This window comes from Microchirus variegatus, assembly GCF_963457635.1.
Source record: "Microchirus variegatus genome assembly, chromosome: 13".
Classification (NCBI taxonomy): Eukaryota; Metazoa; Chordata; class Actinopteri; order Pleuronectiformes; family Soleidae; genus Microchirus; species Microchirus variegatus.
In genome coordinates this window covers 27,634,280-27,650,720 of record NC_139814.1, presented here as the reverse complement: position 1 = coordinate 27,650,720, position 16,441 = coordinate 27,634,280, and the positions used below count along the sequence as shown (strand labels likewise).

At 38.5% G+C, this 16,441-nt stretch overlaps 2 protein-coding genes across 2 annotated transcripts; one reads left to right on the top strand and one right to left on the bottom strand.

Moving 5' to 3' along the window:
* Window positions 1-1,386: 1,386 nt before the first annotated feature.
* LOC310935697 (immunoglobulin lambda-1 light chain-like) lies at window positions 1,387-7,512 on the bottom strand (the record flags this gene model as incomplete). Its single annotated transcript, XM_083899631.1, has 4 exons — window positions 1,387-1,513; window positions 1,634-1,757; window positions 5,213-5,530; window positions 7,389-7,512. 4 exons carry the CDS (start codon window positions 7,510-7,512, stop codon window positions 1,387-1,389), a joined length of 693 nt encoding a protein of 230 aa, XP_083755757.1.
* Window positions 7,513-7,804: 292 nt separating this feature from the next.
* LOC310935696 (uncharacterized protein) lies at window positions 7,805-15,463 on the top strand (the record flags this gene model as incomplete). The annotated part of the gene is made up of 6 exons (XM_083899630.1): window positions 7,805-7,889; window positions 9,665-9,796; window positions 11,555-11,725; window positions 12,175-12,341; window positions 14,123-14,238; window positions 15,086-15,463. The coding sequence occupies 6 exons, from the start codon at window positions 7,805-7,807 to the stop codon at window positions 15,264-15,266; spliced, it is 852 nt and encodes a 283-aa protein (XP_083755756.1). The 3' UTR covers window positions 15,267-15,463.
* Between the last annotated feature and the right edge of the window lie 978 nt (window positions 15,464-16,441).

The following is a 16,441-nucleotide window of genomic DNA, read 5'->3' as shown; positions in this document are numbered from 1 at the left end:
TATGGCGCCTTTAATTAAGTCATTTATTAATTAATTAAGTCATTAATTAATTAATTAAGTCATTAATTAATTCAATAAATCAGTCACAGAATCGTCCTCTGACGACACGCTGGGATTTTAATCTGATTTCACATGAAATGTTTTCTCTCCTTTTTGCAGATCAAATCTTTTCCAAATGTTAAAAACAACAAAAATTTCACCACAATTTTTATTAAATTATCATTATTAGTATTTTTTTAAAGAAAACAAAACTTCGAGGGAGTGCATTTTCAAACAATAAAATATTTTTTAATGATTAAATCAATATTTTATTTGCTTCTTAAAAAGTGTTGTTTGATGATAATGAAATACACATATTTATCTTTATTATCACAGCGACATCGTTTTCAAGTTTTCTACTCAACGTGTTATTTTTATTGTAAATAAAAAAAATCTATTGATTTTTTTTAATGAAACTGAAAAATCTCTATTATGTGAAAAAGTTGAGTCATCGTGAGCGAGTTGTTATGTGATTTAATCCAATCCAAGACTTGATGACATCAGACGTCTTTTTTGCTGACATTTTAAAAAGTCATTTGTAAATTGTTAATGATTTATTTCTCTAAAGTTGATGATGTTTGTTCACCCTGATGTCATTAAAATGTCACTTTATAATAACAAGTCCATGGAAACAGGTTTTTTTTTTCAAATGAAACACAAACAAGTTTATTATGTGAAGAAGTTGAAAGCGTCAGGATCGTCACGAGCGAGAAGTTTTCAACGTTTAAAGCATTGGTTCTCAAAGTGCGGCCCGGGGGCCAATGGCGGCCCGCAGAAACATTTCTGGCGGCCCTGCAGTGAATTACAGTTGATAGTTTTAATCCAGGAGCGACTAAGCTTGTTAAATGTTTATTGGACATTACTGGATACAGACCAATAAGTGTAAACAAAAATACTGGGTATTTACCTGGTTTCTATATGGTATATATTTTAGTGTATTATTGTGTTATAAGCTGGTAATAAGCAGGTAGCTACAGCCCCCAATTACTAGCTATTTACCCAGTAAATATATGGTAACAGAAATGTGTTACTTGGTATTAACCTGTAATTAGAAGGTAAGAACAATGGCCAAAATACTGGGTAATTACACAGTAAATTATAAAGAGTTATTATATTAATGCTTATATTACTTAACGCTAAACTGTAGAACTGCAATCAGGTCATTAAAATTATTACAAATGGGATTTATTTCTGTTTTTTTTCCCTTTGACGGCCCTCAGTCCAATGTTGGGTTCCTAAATTGACCCTCAGGTATCAACACTTTGAGAACCAATGATTTAAATGGTGAAAAGAGACAGAAAAGCAGAGTGAAAGCAGCAGCAGCAGCAGCAGCAGAGAGTCAGTGACTCAGGACGAGGAACACTGGTCCGTCCTCAGAGTCTCTGACAGAACCTGTGATCCCTGTGTGACCTCACAGCTCACTGAGTCCACCTTCATCCACTGCTCAGCAGAAAGCTTCAGGACGCTGCTCCAGCTGTAGAGACCGTCCTTCTGCAGGAGCCCACGACTGCTGCTGCTGCTGCTGCTGCTGCTGCTGCTGCTGCTGCTGCTGCTGCTGCTGCTGCTGCTGCTGCTGCTGCTGCTGCCGTCCAACTTCCAGGACAGAGTCCAGTCTGAGGGGAAGCCCTTGTCGGCCAGACAGGTGAGCGAGGCCTTCCCCTGCTGCAGCTCCTCACTGGAGGGAGGCAGCACCGTCAGTGTGGGCTCAACACGACCCACTGCAGAGAGAACACAGAGAAACTACTGAGAGTCTGGATCAAACTGCTCTGCACTGTTTCACTTCCCTGTCAGAGCCTCCGTCGCCGTGGCAACAGACAGGCGTCGCTGCCGGAGCGTGACAACAGACAGGTTTCAGTGCTAAAAATGGAACGCTAAAAATGCTCACATGGGGAAAAAAAAGATGTCGAAGAAAAAGCAGAAAAAGTGACGTGGAGGTTGTTCACGTCAATAAATATGGAATCAACAAACATCACTCTGATCTAATCACTTTATTCATATTTTATTATTTTCTGCAGAATTGAACACAATAAAAACATTTAGTGACTTTACGTTTTTACGTGATTGAGGAGTTTCTTCAACAGTGTTTTTGCAACGAACACATTTTAATACAACTAATGTTTTAAGACGTTTAGTAAAGTCTGTGAAAAGGTTCCGTGTTTGAAAGTGTCCAATATATATATATATGTATATATACATATATACATATATATATGTATATATGTATATATGTATATATACATATATACATATATATATGTATATATGTATACATACGTATATATGTATGTATATATATATATATGTATATATACTGTATGTATGTATGTATATATATATATGTATGTATATATATACTCCTATACATATACATATACATATACATATACATATATATGTATATATATGTATATATATACATATCTACATAAATATATATATATGCATACATATATATATATATATATATTAAGTCCAATTTAAAAACTGTAGAAATAGTTTCTGCACAGATAAAACATTCTGGATCATTTACCCACAGGATTATATAGAGACATGTTTTCCAACTCAATCATCACTGAATATGTTAAACGATGTCAAATATTATATATATATATATAAACCTGACGATCGTTTCTAGAATTAAGAAATAAAAAAGAATAAAACACAGATACTTTGTTGTCAAAAGAGTAAAGTAAAAGTACTCACTGTTCACGTTGAGTCTGGTTCCTCCACCAAACGTGAGCCACAGTGACTCTAAGTCTCTGAGGCGTCGCACAAAAACCTCTGAGTGTCTGTGAAACTAACTCTGATTGTAAAGATTTATCAGCTGATTTTAAAATCACAAGAGGAAAAACAACCACAGGTTTGACGAAATAAACTCATGTTTAACATTATTAAATGAGAAAATAAAATCTTTAGAGAAAAATCTGAATCAAAAAGTGTCGTCACGTCCTGATCAATCCTCTGATAAAGTGATCGACAGGATCACGACGTGGATGAAAGTGAGACCAGTGAGATCATTTCCATAGAGAGTGACTTTGCATCAGCAGCATCATGCTCCAGTGCTCTGGGACACTTTAAGACTGGAGGACAGACATCTGTCCTTCAGGACAACACAACACACACAGACATCATGACTTTGACCTCCGTCCTCATCTGGACTCTCCTCTGCTGCTGCTGCTTCACAGGTAAAGTCCACAGAGTCAAACTCCTTCTGAAATGAAGCCGAACTCAGTCTGGAGCAGAGACGTCTGCTGTGGGACGATCTGCCACCATCTCATGTACAACCAGTCAGGATGTTTTTCTGGATGATGATGGTGACAGCGCTCTATCCTGGTACCAACAGAGAGACGGAGAATCTCCTAAACTCCTCATTAAATACGCTTCCACTCTAGCATCAGGGATTCCAGCTCGTTTTACAGGCCGTGGATCACGTTCTTCCTTCACTCTGACCATCAGTGGAGTCCAGGCTGAAGATGCTGCACTTTATTACTGTCTGGGTCGTCACGAGATCAACAGTAAATATGTGTTCACACTGTGAAAAAGCCTCGTACAAAAACCTCCTTCAGTCACAGTGAACAGGAAGTGAAGTGACTGCAGAGACTGATTCACTGAGGACACACACACACACACACACACACACACTGATTTAACACACTTTATTACACTGTTTCACTGAAGCTCACTTCTTTACAAGTGATTATACTTTATTATTATTAGTTAATAATAACTTATTTGTCTCAGTCTTCACATTTTCAAAAAGCATTTTCAAGCAGCTTCTTTAACTCACATCATTATAAATCAGACTCTAGTGCTGATGACGTCCTATGACTCATGGAAAACATCCACGTTTTTTATGGTCACTCTTGTTTATTTATTTATTTATTTATTTATTGATGTTGTTGTAAATGTGCAACAAACATTTCCATATATTTTGGAATCGACAGATAGTTAAAAATGTTCTTTAAACGTGTTCAAGTTACACTTTTGTCGAATATTCTTCACGTCACATCATCATAAATCAGCCTTTGTGATGACGACGTCCTTTGATAAATTATAAAATAAATAAATGTTCTTTTATGTTTTAATCTCATCACTCTTGTTTTAAATGTGCAACAAACATTTTCATATATTTTAGAATCAACATTAAACTGAGAAACTAGAGAAAATGTCAACAACTCAAGTTTTCTCGTAAATCACTGAGTCAGATGTTTCTCTACGGACTTTTAAAAAGCATTTATATCTAATATAATAATCACTAATGAATTTGTTCAAACACTCACTTGAAATACATCAATTACCTAAAACTTTAGAACAGGCGCTGATGACGTACTATGATCATAGAAGACAGAGAGAAGCTGAGATTAGCAATAAAATCATTTTAACAAACAATCCAGTAATAGTTGAGCAGCTTCTCAAGTATTTTACCAAATAAACACATTTGTTTTTCCTAAAAAATGAATTCACGCTGCATTTTGGCCTTTGATTTGAGCGACTGAGTCACAAAATATCTATATAAAATATAGGAAGTAGTACTAGTGTAGTTTGTTTTTGATAGAATTTATTTCAAAAGTTACAATTTGAATTAAAACAGAGTAAATAAGAGCAGTTTGTGAAAACGTTGACTCTTTTCGTGGTGTTTTACATGACGTCGTCAGCAAAGATTTATTATTGTTGTCAACGAAAAAGTCTTAGAGCTGAGTTTCATGTGACGTGAAGAATATTCGACAAACATGTAACTAGAAACAACGTTTAATGGACATTTGTGATCATTTGTTGATTCTGAAATACGTGAAGATGTTTCTTGTGCACATTTACAACCACACCAATAAATAAATAAACAATAAATAAACAAGAGTGACCATAAAAAACGTGGATGTTTTCCATGAATCACAGGACGTCATCAGCACAGAGGCTGATTTATAATGATGTGAATTAAAGAAGCTGCTGATGGATTTGAGACAAATAAGTTATTATTAACTAATAATAATAAAGTATAATCACTTGTAAAGAAGTGAGCGTCAGTGTAATAAAGTGTGTTAAATCAGTGGTGTGTGTGTGTGTGTGTGTGTGTGTGTGTGTGTGTGTGTGTGTGTGTGTCCTCAGTCACTTCACTTCCTGTTCACTGTGACTGAAGGAGGTTTTTGTACGAGGCTTTTTCACAGTGTGAACACACCTTTACTGTTGATCTCGTGCAAACTCTTACAGTAATAAAGTGCAGCATCTTCAGCCTGGACTCCACTGATGGTCAGAGTGAAGGAAGAACGTGATCCACGGCCTGTAAAACGAGCTGGAATCCCTGATGCTCGAGTGGAAGCGTATTTAATGAGGAGTTTAGGAGATTCTCCGTCTCTCTGTTGGTACCAGGATAGAGCGCTGTCACCATCATCATACAGAACAATGTCCTGACTGGTTGTACATGAGATGGTGGCAGATCCTCCCACAGCAGATGTCTCTGCTCCAGACTGAGTCACTGTGACTTGTCCTCTGGACTCTGAGGACACAGAGACAGAGACATAAAGCAGAGTTCGGCTTCGTTTCAGAAGGAGTTTGACTCTGTGGACTTTACCTGTGAAGCAGCAGCAGCAGAGGAGAGTCCAGATGAGGACGGAGGTCAAAGTCATGATGTCTGTGTGTGTTGTGTTGTCCTGAAGGACAGATGTCTGTCCTCCAGTCTTAAAGTGTCCCAGAGCACTGGAGCATGATGCTGCTGATGCAAAGTCACTCTCTATGGAAATGATCTCACTGTGACTTTAACTGGTTTTACTCTGTTCTCTACATTTCTGTGTCGTATAAACAGAAAAAATAAGACAATATTTACTTGCTTTGAATAATATTATTTGTACCTTTTTTGGATGTTTTCCATGAATCACAGGACGTGATCAGCAAAGAATCTCTGAACTGCTGATGGATTTTATTTTGAATTTAAATGTTTTAACAAACTTGAAGAATATTAAACTTGACCACGTCTATCGGACATTTGAAATGATATCAACGTACAAAATAGTTGAATAAACTTTAATAATAAACCAATAAACTGGTGTGTGTAATAAGAAAATCATAAAAAATAAAAAGTTTTTCAAAGACTCAAATCTGTTTCTTTTCTTTTTAAACTCACATTTACATTTTACAGTGTGTCGACTTCCTCAGTTCTCACACACACACACACACACACACACACACACACACACACACACACACACACACACACACACACACACACACACACACACACACACACACACACACACACACACACACACACATTTGACCTCTCTCTATCTTCATGTTTTGCCTTAAAATACACTTTGTACCTTTAGCTTATCATATGGAGGAATTAATTAATAGTAAACACTCGGGCCACAAGTGCCAAATTTAAATTAATACATCATTTGATAATTAAATAAATAAATAAATTAATTAATTAAAATGAGAAATAAATATATAATTAGTCAAAGTAACATATAATACAAAATAAATTAAAGTCATGATGCACAAGTGCTGAAAGTACCATCATTAAATAAATAAAAATGGTAACAATTTAGATCCAATCAACATTAACTACATGCTTACTAACATGCATAGAATTGACAGATTTTATTTAATTAATTATTTAATTAATTAATTACTTAATTAATTATTGAATGAATGCATTCTATCTCTTTTTTAATGTGATAGAAACAGTGAAATTATCTTTATAAGTGAGGACATGTTTGTGAGGACATGTTTGTGTTTGTGAGGACATGTTTGTGTTTGTGAGGACATGTTTGTGTTTGAATAAAGGACACGTACGTGGACACGTGGTCATATATTGGTACTTAGTCTTTAAATGATGGGAAATGAAAATGTGAAACAGTTGAACTGTTGATGCGTGAACATCAGCAGCTGCAGGTGAATTCACTGAGACGTGGAAATAACCTTCACATTTAAATAAGTGATGGTTTCACTTTATTCTTCTTCTCGGAATCTTTCATAAAAAACAAAAAAAGTCCCTGTTTATCTTCACCAACATCTTTATGATCATTATTATTGTTTTTAACAGCATTATTGTTCCTCACTTTATTATTTATATTACATTACAGTTTCACATCAGTCCAATCAGATGCATTTAAAGCCACATTTCTAATCAGCAAAGATTGTTCTATGTATTCTACAGAGGAGCAGCGCCCCCTGCAGGCCCTGAGTGGTTATTACACCTGTGTGTGAAGAAACTCTTCTGTAACAGCAGCTTGTTTCCATGATGATGAGTCACTGCCACCTACTGGAGTTAGAAACTCCTACAATCATCTTCCTGTTCTTCTCCTGTGTTTATACAGCAGCTTCATCCATGATGGTGCAATACTGCCACCTACTGGAGTGAGAAAACTCCTGCACTAAACAGTCTGTCACACTCCTTCCTGTCTTCTTCTTCTTCTTCTTCTTCTTCAGGATGTAGATGTAGAGTAGAACAGCCACCTTCTGTCTCCTCAGTCTCATCTTCTTAGTTTTTTCTTTAAATGCTACTTTAAGTTCCAAAATCTATTTAATGTTTGAAAATCTACTTATATTTCTAATTTCTACTTATTATTCCAAAATCTACGTATAATTCTCAGTGTTTGTATTTGATTGTAAATAAAGCAGAAACTAAAAGGTTCCCTTACTGGGACTTTTATTTTGAAACACAGTTTCCAGCTGTGTGGAAGGGGCGGGGCTTAAAGAGAAGTCACTCTTTTTTCCTTAAATTTTCTCTGAAGAAGAAGAATCTGACTTTTGTCTCTGAGTCTCAGTGATGTCTTCAAACGGAGGATCAGCGGCTTTTGACGGTTTGTACTCGAAACTGGACGAAGACAATAGAGAGTATGAGGACAGTCATGGTGAGACACGCACACACACACGCACACGCACACGCACACGCACACACACACACACACTTCTAACTGTATTATGTAACCACAGTGGTCCTGACCGTGTGTGTTTGTGTGTACTTGTATGTGTGTCTTTGTGTGGACCAAGAAAACCGAGTGAGGACATGTTTGGTCCTGTGTGTGTGTGTGTGTGTGTGTGTGTGTGTGTGTGTGTGTGTGGTCCTCACCTTCTGTCTCTCCTTAAAATGTCTTTGTGATGGTTAGGACTTTGTTTTAGTGTGTGTGTGTGTGTGTGTGTGTGTGTGTGTGTGTTCTTGTACTTTTTTTACCAACAAAGTGAGGTCATTTTTACAAAGTCAGGACATTTTGTCTGGTCCTCACTTTGTTTTCATTTAAATCACTTCCTTAGGTTGTAACCATGTCCTCAGTTTGGTACAAAAACCCTGTTTTCCAGTCCTGGTGTTTCACAGACGTTTTGCTCTGGGGCTCCACCTGCAGACATGTTATGTTTTGTTGTTTTTTTTCAAATTTTGGACCAAAAATTTTGGGTCACATTTTCTTTTTTCAAATTTTGGACGACAGTAAAGTATAACGTTTTTTTTATTTTTTATTTTGGACCAAAAATTTTGGGTAAATTTTTTTTTTCAAATTTTGGACAACATAGTATAGTATGACCTTTTTGTCAAATTTTGGACCAATTTTTTTTTTTTTAATTTCAAATTTTGGATGACAGTAAAGTATGACGTTTTTTGTTGTTTTTTTTCAAATTTTGGACCAAAAATTTTGGGTCACATTTTTTTTTTCAAATTTTGGACGACAGTAAAGTATAACGTTTTTTTTATTTTTTATTTTCGACCAAAAATTTTGGGTCAATTTTTTTTTTCAAATTTTGGACAACATAGTATAGTAGGACCTTTTTGTCAAATTTTGGACCAATTTTTTTTTTTTTATTTCAAATTTTGGATGACATAGTAAAGTATGACGTTTTTTGTTGTTTTTTTTCAAATTTTGGACCAAAAATTTTGGGTCACATTTTTTTTTTCAAATTTTGGACGACAGTAAAGTATAACGTTTTTTTAATTTTTTATTTTGGACCAAAAATTTTGGGTCAATTTTTTTTTTTCACATTTTGGACAACACAGTATAGTATGACTTTTTGTCAAAAAAAATGCACATTTTTTTTTCAAATTTTTTTTTCAAATTTTTGATGACATAGTAAAGTATAATTTTTTTTTTTCAAATTTTGGACCAAAAATTTTGGGTCAAATTTTTCTTTCAAATTTTGGTCGTCATAGTATAGTATGACATTTTTGTCAAATTTTGGACCAAAAATTACAAAAAAAGTGAAAATGCTGGTCCTCACTTTGCCAGCAACCCAGTCCTCAGTATGCAGCAAGTACAAGAATGTGTGTGTGTGTGTGTGTGTGTGTGTGTGTGTGTGTGTTTTCCCACTGTCCAGATGAGTTCCTGTTATTGTGTTAAATCAGCTGACGCACGCACAACCCTGTAAGATCCCAGCGTCCAAACATCGTTTTACTCTGAATAAAGTCTCTAAAAATGGATATGATTAGATTTTTGTCTCTGTGAGTGAGGACTTTTCATAAAGTGAGGACTTTTCATAAAGTGAGGACTTTTCATAAAGTGAGGACTTTTCAAAAAGTGAGGACTTTTTGGACAGTTTGCTCTCCTGCCAGAGGGGGCGCTACCTTGGTTGTGTGTGTTCTGTGTTATTTTAAGAATGATAAATATCTCTGTGTTGTCTTGTTGTCGTTGACGACGTCCAGCTCCGCCCGTCTTCTCCGTCAGACTTGGTCCCAGCAGGCCGAGCGGTCCCGGGCCGTACCGTCTCGCCACCGCGTGCCTCGCCACGCTCTGCGTCGTCCTGCTGGTGGCGCTCATCGCTGTGGCTGCTCACTGTGAGTATGAAGCTGTCGCTCTACTGTTTATTGGTGTGTGAGTCACGTTTACCCTGTTAGAGATCACACAACTGAAGGTCAGGACAAACCAATAAGTCCATGGAACCAGTGAGGACTTTTCAAAAAGTGAGGTAATTCAAAAAAGTGAGGACTTTTCCAAAAATGGGGACTTTTCAGAAAGTGAGGACTTTTCAGAAAGTGAGGACTTTTCAAAAATATGAGGACATTTAAAAAAGTGAGGACTTTTCAACAAAGTGAGGACTTTTCAAAAAAGCGAGGACTTTTCCAAAAATGGGGACTTTTCAAAAAAGTGAGGACATTTCAGAAAGTGAGGACTTTTCAAAAAGTGGGGACTTTCAAAATACTGAGGACTTTTTAAACAGTGAGGACTTTTCAATTCAAATGTGATCATTTCTGCTCATATTGTGTTTTTAATTTTTGGGACTGTATTTTACACTGTTTGTCATATTGTTCAAAAATGTTCTATAAATAAAGTTGGAAAAAAAAAAACTGAGGACTTTTCAGAAAAATGAGGACTTTTCAGAAAAATGAGGACTTTTCAGAAAAATGAGGACTTTTCAACAAAGTGAGGACTTTTCAACAAAGTGAGGACTTTTCAGAAAGTGAGGACTTTTCAAAAAGTGAGGACTTTTCAAAAAGTGGGGACTTTTCAACACAGTGAGGACTTTTCAAAAAGTTAGGACTTTTCAAAAATTGAGGACTTTTCAAAAAGTGAGGACTTTTCAAAAAGTGGGGACTTTTCAACAAAGTGAGGACTTTTCAAAAAGTGAGGACTTTTCAAAAAGTGGGGACTTTTCAACAAAGTGAGGACTTTTCAGAAAAATTAGGACTTTTCAAATAGCGAGGTCTTTTCTGAAAGTGAAATCTTTCAAAAGTTTTGCTCATGTGCTATTTGAACACTGATCTCAGATCTTTGCTCTAACTGTGGTCAGGTCACTGTGAACAAGGTGAGGATTAAAAGTGACCAAAAGTGTCTCTTAATGTCACACGGTGCAGGCACTAGGGGGCGGCAAATTCACATGTATCACGCACATACTCCACGCTGCTGCTGCTGCTGCTGCTGCTGCTGCTGCTGCTGCTGAAGCTGCTGCTCGCACAGATCTGTGCGTTGGGCTTTTAAAAGTTTTGCAACGTTTTCCAGTGAAGTGTGGGAAGAAAAAGTGATGATGTGATGATTCAAAAATGTCGAACGAGTGGTTTTCAGGTTTAAAAAGAGGATGTTGTGGTTAAAGCCTTACGACACAATCTGTGATAAAGATACACAACACTTCACAACGGCCCTCACTGTTCCTTATTTTACAAAAAAGAATATGTGTGCAAAAGCTCCAGTTGTTAGTTAGGAATTCCTAAATTACACTTAAATATTGTGATGTTTCATGGTGATGTATTGATTCTTCAAAACACTGCATATTAATCACAGTGATGTGATTGTGTCTGTATTTAAGCCTCCGACCACTAGGTGGCAGCAGGTTTGAGCTGCTTAACTCTACTCCTCTCACGAGACAAAGGAAATTGTTTTGTCTGATTGTTCTGTTTTCGTTAGCTCGACAATTTAACAAAATCGGGATATGTATCGCACACCTTTATGTTGGAAGTCGGCGAATGTGGATGCAAACGTATATCGGGCTAATCGTTGTCAATAACACTGCTAATTAGCAAATGCTAGCATGCTAAAAATGGTAAACGTATTAAAATGATTGTTGTTCGTCAAACTTAACCCGCTGTGTCGTTCCAAAGATAAAAACAAGCCTGATGGCGGCGACGCCGACGCCTCCGCACAGATTAGCAAACAGACGCAGGACGAGGACGTAGCGTCGCTAACCGCCGCCGTTCAGTCTCTGGAGGAGGAGAAGCAGCAGCTGCTGAAAGAGAAGGAGGAGCTGCTGCTTAAACTGGCCGCTACCAAAGGTAAAGCTCACGTACGCTCAGTGTTTACTGTGCGGTGAGCGCCCCCTGCTGCTGAAAAAAACCAGCGCCAAGACTCACTCACAATAAAATCCACGTCAGGTTAAGTCTGCGATGTCTTTAAGAACACATTCACGTTTTTATCTTCACTGTGAGACAGACTTTATAACAGGAAACAGGAAGTTTATAAACCACTCACTCTCCCACACCAAAGTCACGTTAACTGCTTCCTATTAACAATACATATTTTTTTTTTTTTTTGTGGTTTAATTGTGTTAAAATGTTTCCACTCAGCGTTCAGTCTCTGTGTCTCAGACTGGTTCTTGGCAGCAGGGGGCGCTAACAGCACAGTCAACTGTCAGATGTGTATTTGTTCTTTCTTCTTCTTCTTTGTGAATTTAACTCTCTTTATTTTTGCCTCTGTGTGTGTGTGTGTGTGCGTCGCTCGTCAGCTCCTGAGGTGGCCACAGCGCCCCCTGTCGTCTGCCCTGTGAACTGGTATCTGTTCAACAGCAGCTGTTACTTCATCTCCAGGGTTTCCAGAGAGTGGGACAAGAGTCAGTCGTTCTGTCAGAGCAAAGGAGCTCATCTGGCCATTATCCACACGGCTGAGGAGCAGGTACAACAACAACAACAACAACAACAACAACAACAGCACACTTCCTCTATATTTACTTTAAATTGCATTCATTATATCACTTCATCATAACCTACTGTAAATCTGAAGCAGTTTACTGAAGTTTGTAAACCACTCACTCTCCCACACCAAAGTCCATAGAGAAAACCAGTGATTTTAGCTCACAGGGACACAGGAGCTGCTGGTCCTCTGCTGCCTCGTGTGGTCACTTTGTGTCACTGAGTTAAGTCAAAAATTTAAAAGCTAAATTCACTAAAATCAGTCATTATAAGTTAGTGATGGAGGCAGCAGTGGATCAACAACTCCTGTGAACTCCTGTGTGCTGTGATGTTAAAATCACTGGTTTACTCTATGGACTTTGGTGTGGGAGAGTGAGTGACTTTGGTGTGGGAGAGTGAGTGACTTTGGTGTGAGAGAGTGACTTTGGTGTGGGAGAGTGAGTGACTTTGGTGTGGGAGAGTGAGTGACTTTGGTGTGGGAGAGTGAGTGACTTTGGTGTGGGAGAGTGAGTGACTTTGGTGTGTCAGAGTGAGTGACTTTGGTGTGTCAGAGTGAGTGACTTTGGTGTGGGAGAGTGAGTGACTTTGGTGTGGGAGAGTGAAGGACTTTGGTGTGGGAGAGTGAGTGACTTTGGTGTGAGAGAGTGAGTGACTTTGGTGTGGGAGAGTGAGTGACTTTGGTGTGGGAGAGTGAGTGACTTTGGAGTGAGAGAGTGAGTGACTTTGGTGTGGGAGAGTGAGTGACTTTGGTGTGGGAGAGTGAGTGACTTTGGAGTGAGAGAGTGAGTGACTTTGGTGTGGGAGAGTGAGTGACTTTGGTGTGTCAGAGTGAGTGACTTTGGTGTGTCAGAGTGAGTGACTTTGGTGTGGGAGAGTGAGTGACTTTGGTGTGGGAGAGTGAGTGACTTTGGTGTGGGAGAGTGAGTGACTTTGGTGTGGGAGAGTGAGTGACTTTGGTGTGGGAGAGTGAGAGACTTTGGTGTGGGAGAGTGAGTGACTTTGGTGTGGGAGAGTGAGTGACTTTGGTGTGGGAGAGTGAGAGACTTTGGTGTGGGAGAGTGAGTGACTTTGGTGTGGGAGAGTGAGTGACTTTGGTGTGGGAGAGTGAGAGACTTTGGTGTGGGAGAGTGAGTGACTTTGGTGTGGGAGAGTGAGTGACTTTGGTGTGTCAGAGTGAGTGACTTTGGTGTGGGAGAGTGAGTGACTTTGGTGTGGGAGAGTGAGTGAGTGACTTTGGTGTGGGAGAGTGAGTGACTTTGGTGTGGGAGAGTGAGTGACTTTGGTGTGGGAGAGTGAGTGACTTTGGTGTGGGAGAGTGAGTGGTTTACAAAGTCAGTCTAACAGTGAAGATAAAGACGTGAACACGTTCTTCAGAACTTTTGGACTCAGGCAGTTTTCTTGAATCAAAGTTTGTGTGTGTGTGTGTCTGTGTGTGTGTGTCTCTGTGTGTGTGTGTGTGTGTCTCTCTCTCTGTGTGTGTGTGTGTGTCTGTGTGTGTGTGTCTCTGTGTGTGTGTGTGTGTGTCTCTCTCTGTGTGTGTGTGTGTTTGTGTGTGTGTGTCTCTCTCTCTGTGTGTGTGTGTGTGTCTCTCTGTGTGTGTGTGTGTGTTTGTGTGTGTGTGTCTCTCTCTGTGTGTGTGTGTGTGTGTCTCTCTGTGTGTGTGTGTGTGTGTGTGTGTGTGTCTCTCTCTGTGTGTGTGTGTGTGTGTGTGAGTGTGTGTGTGTGTGTGTGTGTGTGTGTGTGTGTGTGTGTGTGTGTGTGCAGACGTTCCTGTGGAACCTCCTCCCCAGAGGTCACTGGAACGCCTTCTGGTTCGGGATCACTGACGGACACACGGAGGATCAGTGGAAGTGGGTCGACGGAACGCCGCTGGTCGGAGGGTGAGTTCACTGACGTGTCTGTAGTGTTTGTGCTGACTGTGCCTTTAAGCATGAACAGAGTTAATGGTTCAAACTCCAGATGTGAGGTAACAGCTGAGTCCAGCTGCAGGGCATTGACCTCTGACCTCTGACCTCTGACCTCTGACCTCTGAGCTGAAAAACAAACTGTGTTAAATCCACAGAGGACGTTTGTCTCCTCTCACGTCCTCACGTGGTCAGAGTTTAAAAAGAAGTCACTTTTATTTTGAAAGAGAATTGATTGTGAGGTCGATGTGACCTTTGACCCTCAGGTCGTCGTTGAGTCAAAGTGAAGAGTTTAAACTCATCTGAAGACGTTTTATCTCCTCAGAGGAGTTTTCAAGAATACGTCGTCAGATTTTTGCAAATGTTGCAAATTTTCTAATCTCATCAAATGTATCTTCCTCACATACGTGTGTGGTCGGTGACTCACTTCCTGTCACTTCCTGTCACTTCCTGTCCTTCAGTGGGATATTTAAGACAAGAAGTCAAAAAAAGAACTCTTACAAAAAAGTCAGAATTTTGTGAAAGAAAAGTCAGAATTCCGGGATTAAAGTTAAAATTGTTAAACTCAGCAAAGACGTCTGAGATTTAATTCAGATTAGATTCAGATTGATCAGATTTCATTCTGAGATTATTCGGATTGAGCAAAACAAGCGTGTGTGTGTGTGTGTGTGTGTGTGTGTGTGTGTGTGTGTGTGTGTGTGTGTGTGTGTGTGTGTGTGTGTGTGTGTGTGTGTGTGTGTGTGTGTGTGTGTGTGTGTGTGTGTGTGTGTGTGTGTGTGTGTGTGTGTGTGTGTGTGTGTGTGTGTGTGTGTGTGTGTGTTAGTTTCTGGGAGGTTGGTGAACCTAACAACCACATCAATGAGGATTGTGGTTACATCATAAAGACCAATGTGTTGGAGCGCGTCGCCATCAGGAGCTGGTACGACGCCCCTTGCTCGATGGCTAATCCCTTCATCTGTGAGAAGGAGATGGTCGCCGGCACCAGCACCGCCACGCCACACTGAGGCGCAGTGACGCGCGCTCACCACAGGGGGCAGCAGAGGATGTTCTCTGTGGACTTTGGTGTGGGAGAGTGAGTGGTTTCTTTTGTCATAAATGTCTGTAAAAGCAAGAAAACAAGGACTGTGTGTGTTTTACAGTTGAATATATATATTTTAACTGTATACAAAGTATTTTTTGATGTTTTATCGTAAAAGAAAGATCGTTTGCCTCAAACCTCATGAATTATATAGATTTTTAATGATTTTTTAAATCAGGGATTAAAGACGAGTGTTAATGTCTTTAATGTGAAGTTAACTTTTGTACAAATGAATTTGTGTCATTTATGTGATCATGTGATTAATGTGATCATGTGATTTATGTGATTTTGCTCAGTTGATTTGAGCCTTGATTTAATCAATGATGACGGAGGAATGTCTTCTGAGAATAAACCAATATTTTTCTATTTCAATGCAACACACGTCAGACTTTTATTGTGAAAGTCTCATCATTTCATTATTATACTTCATTAAATGTAGTAGTTAATTAGTACTTTTTATTTATTTATTATTTTCACTCCTAAATAATAATATTTAGGAGTGAAAATAGTCATAAATATTTTCCTATAGGCCAGTTTACCATAAATAATCTGTCAGATTAAAAAATAATATATGGCATTTGCTGCCCCCAAGTGGCCAGAAAATCAACTAGTGCTTTTTAAATTTGAAACTAGTTTTATGGAAATTATTAACTCTTTTTTTAAAGATAGAAAGTAAGTAAGTGTGTGTGTGTGTGTGTGTGTGTGTGTGTGTGTGTGTGTGTGTGTGTGTGTGTGTGTGTGTGTGTGTGTGTGTGTGTGTGTGTGTGTGTTCTTGTACTTGCAGCATACTGAGGACCAGGGAGGGTTTTTAACCAACAAAGTGAGGACATTTTGGCCGGTCCTCACTTTGTTTCCATTGAAATCACTTCCTTAGGTTGCTATAACATGCTTTTCTCAATTTGTCAAAAAAAAAATAAAATCTAATTTTGGACGACATAGCATAGTATGACTTTTTTGTCAAATTTTGGACCAATTTTTTTTTTTTCAATTTTTTTTTCACATTTTGGACGACATAGTATAGTATGAGTTTTTTGTCAAATTTTAGACCAAATTTTTTTTTTCACTATTTTTTTCAACTTTTAGACGACATAGTTTATGACA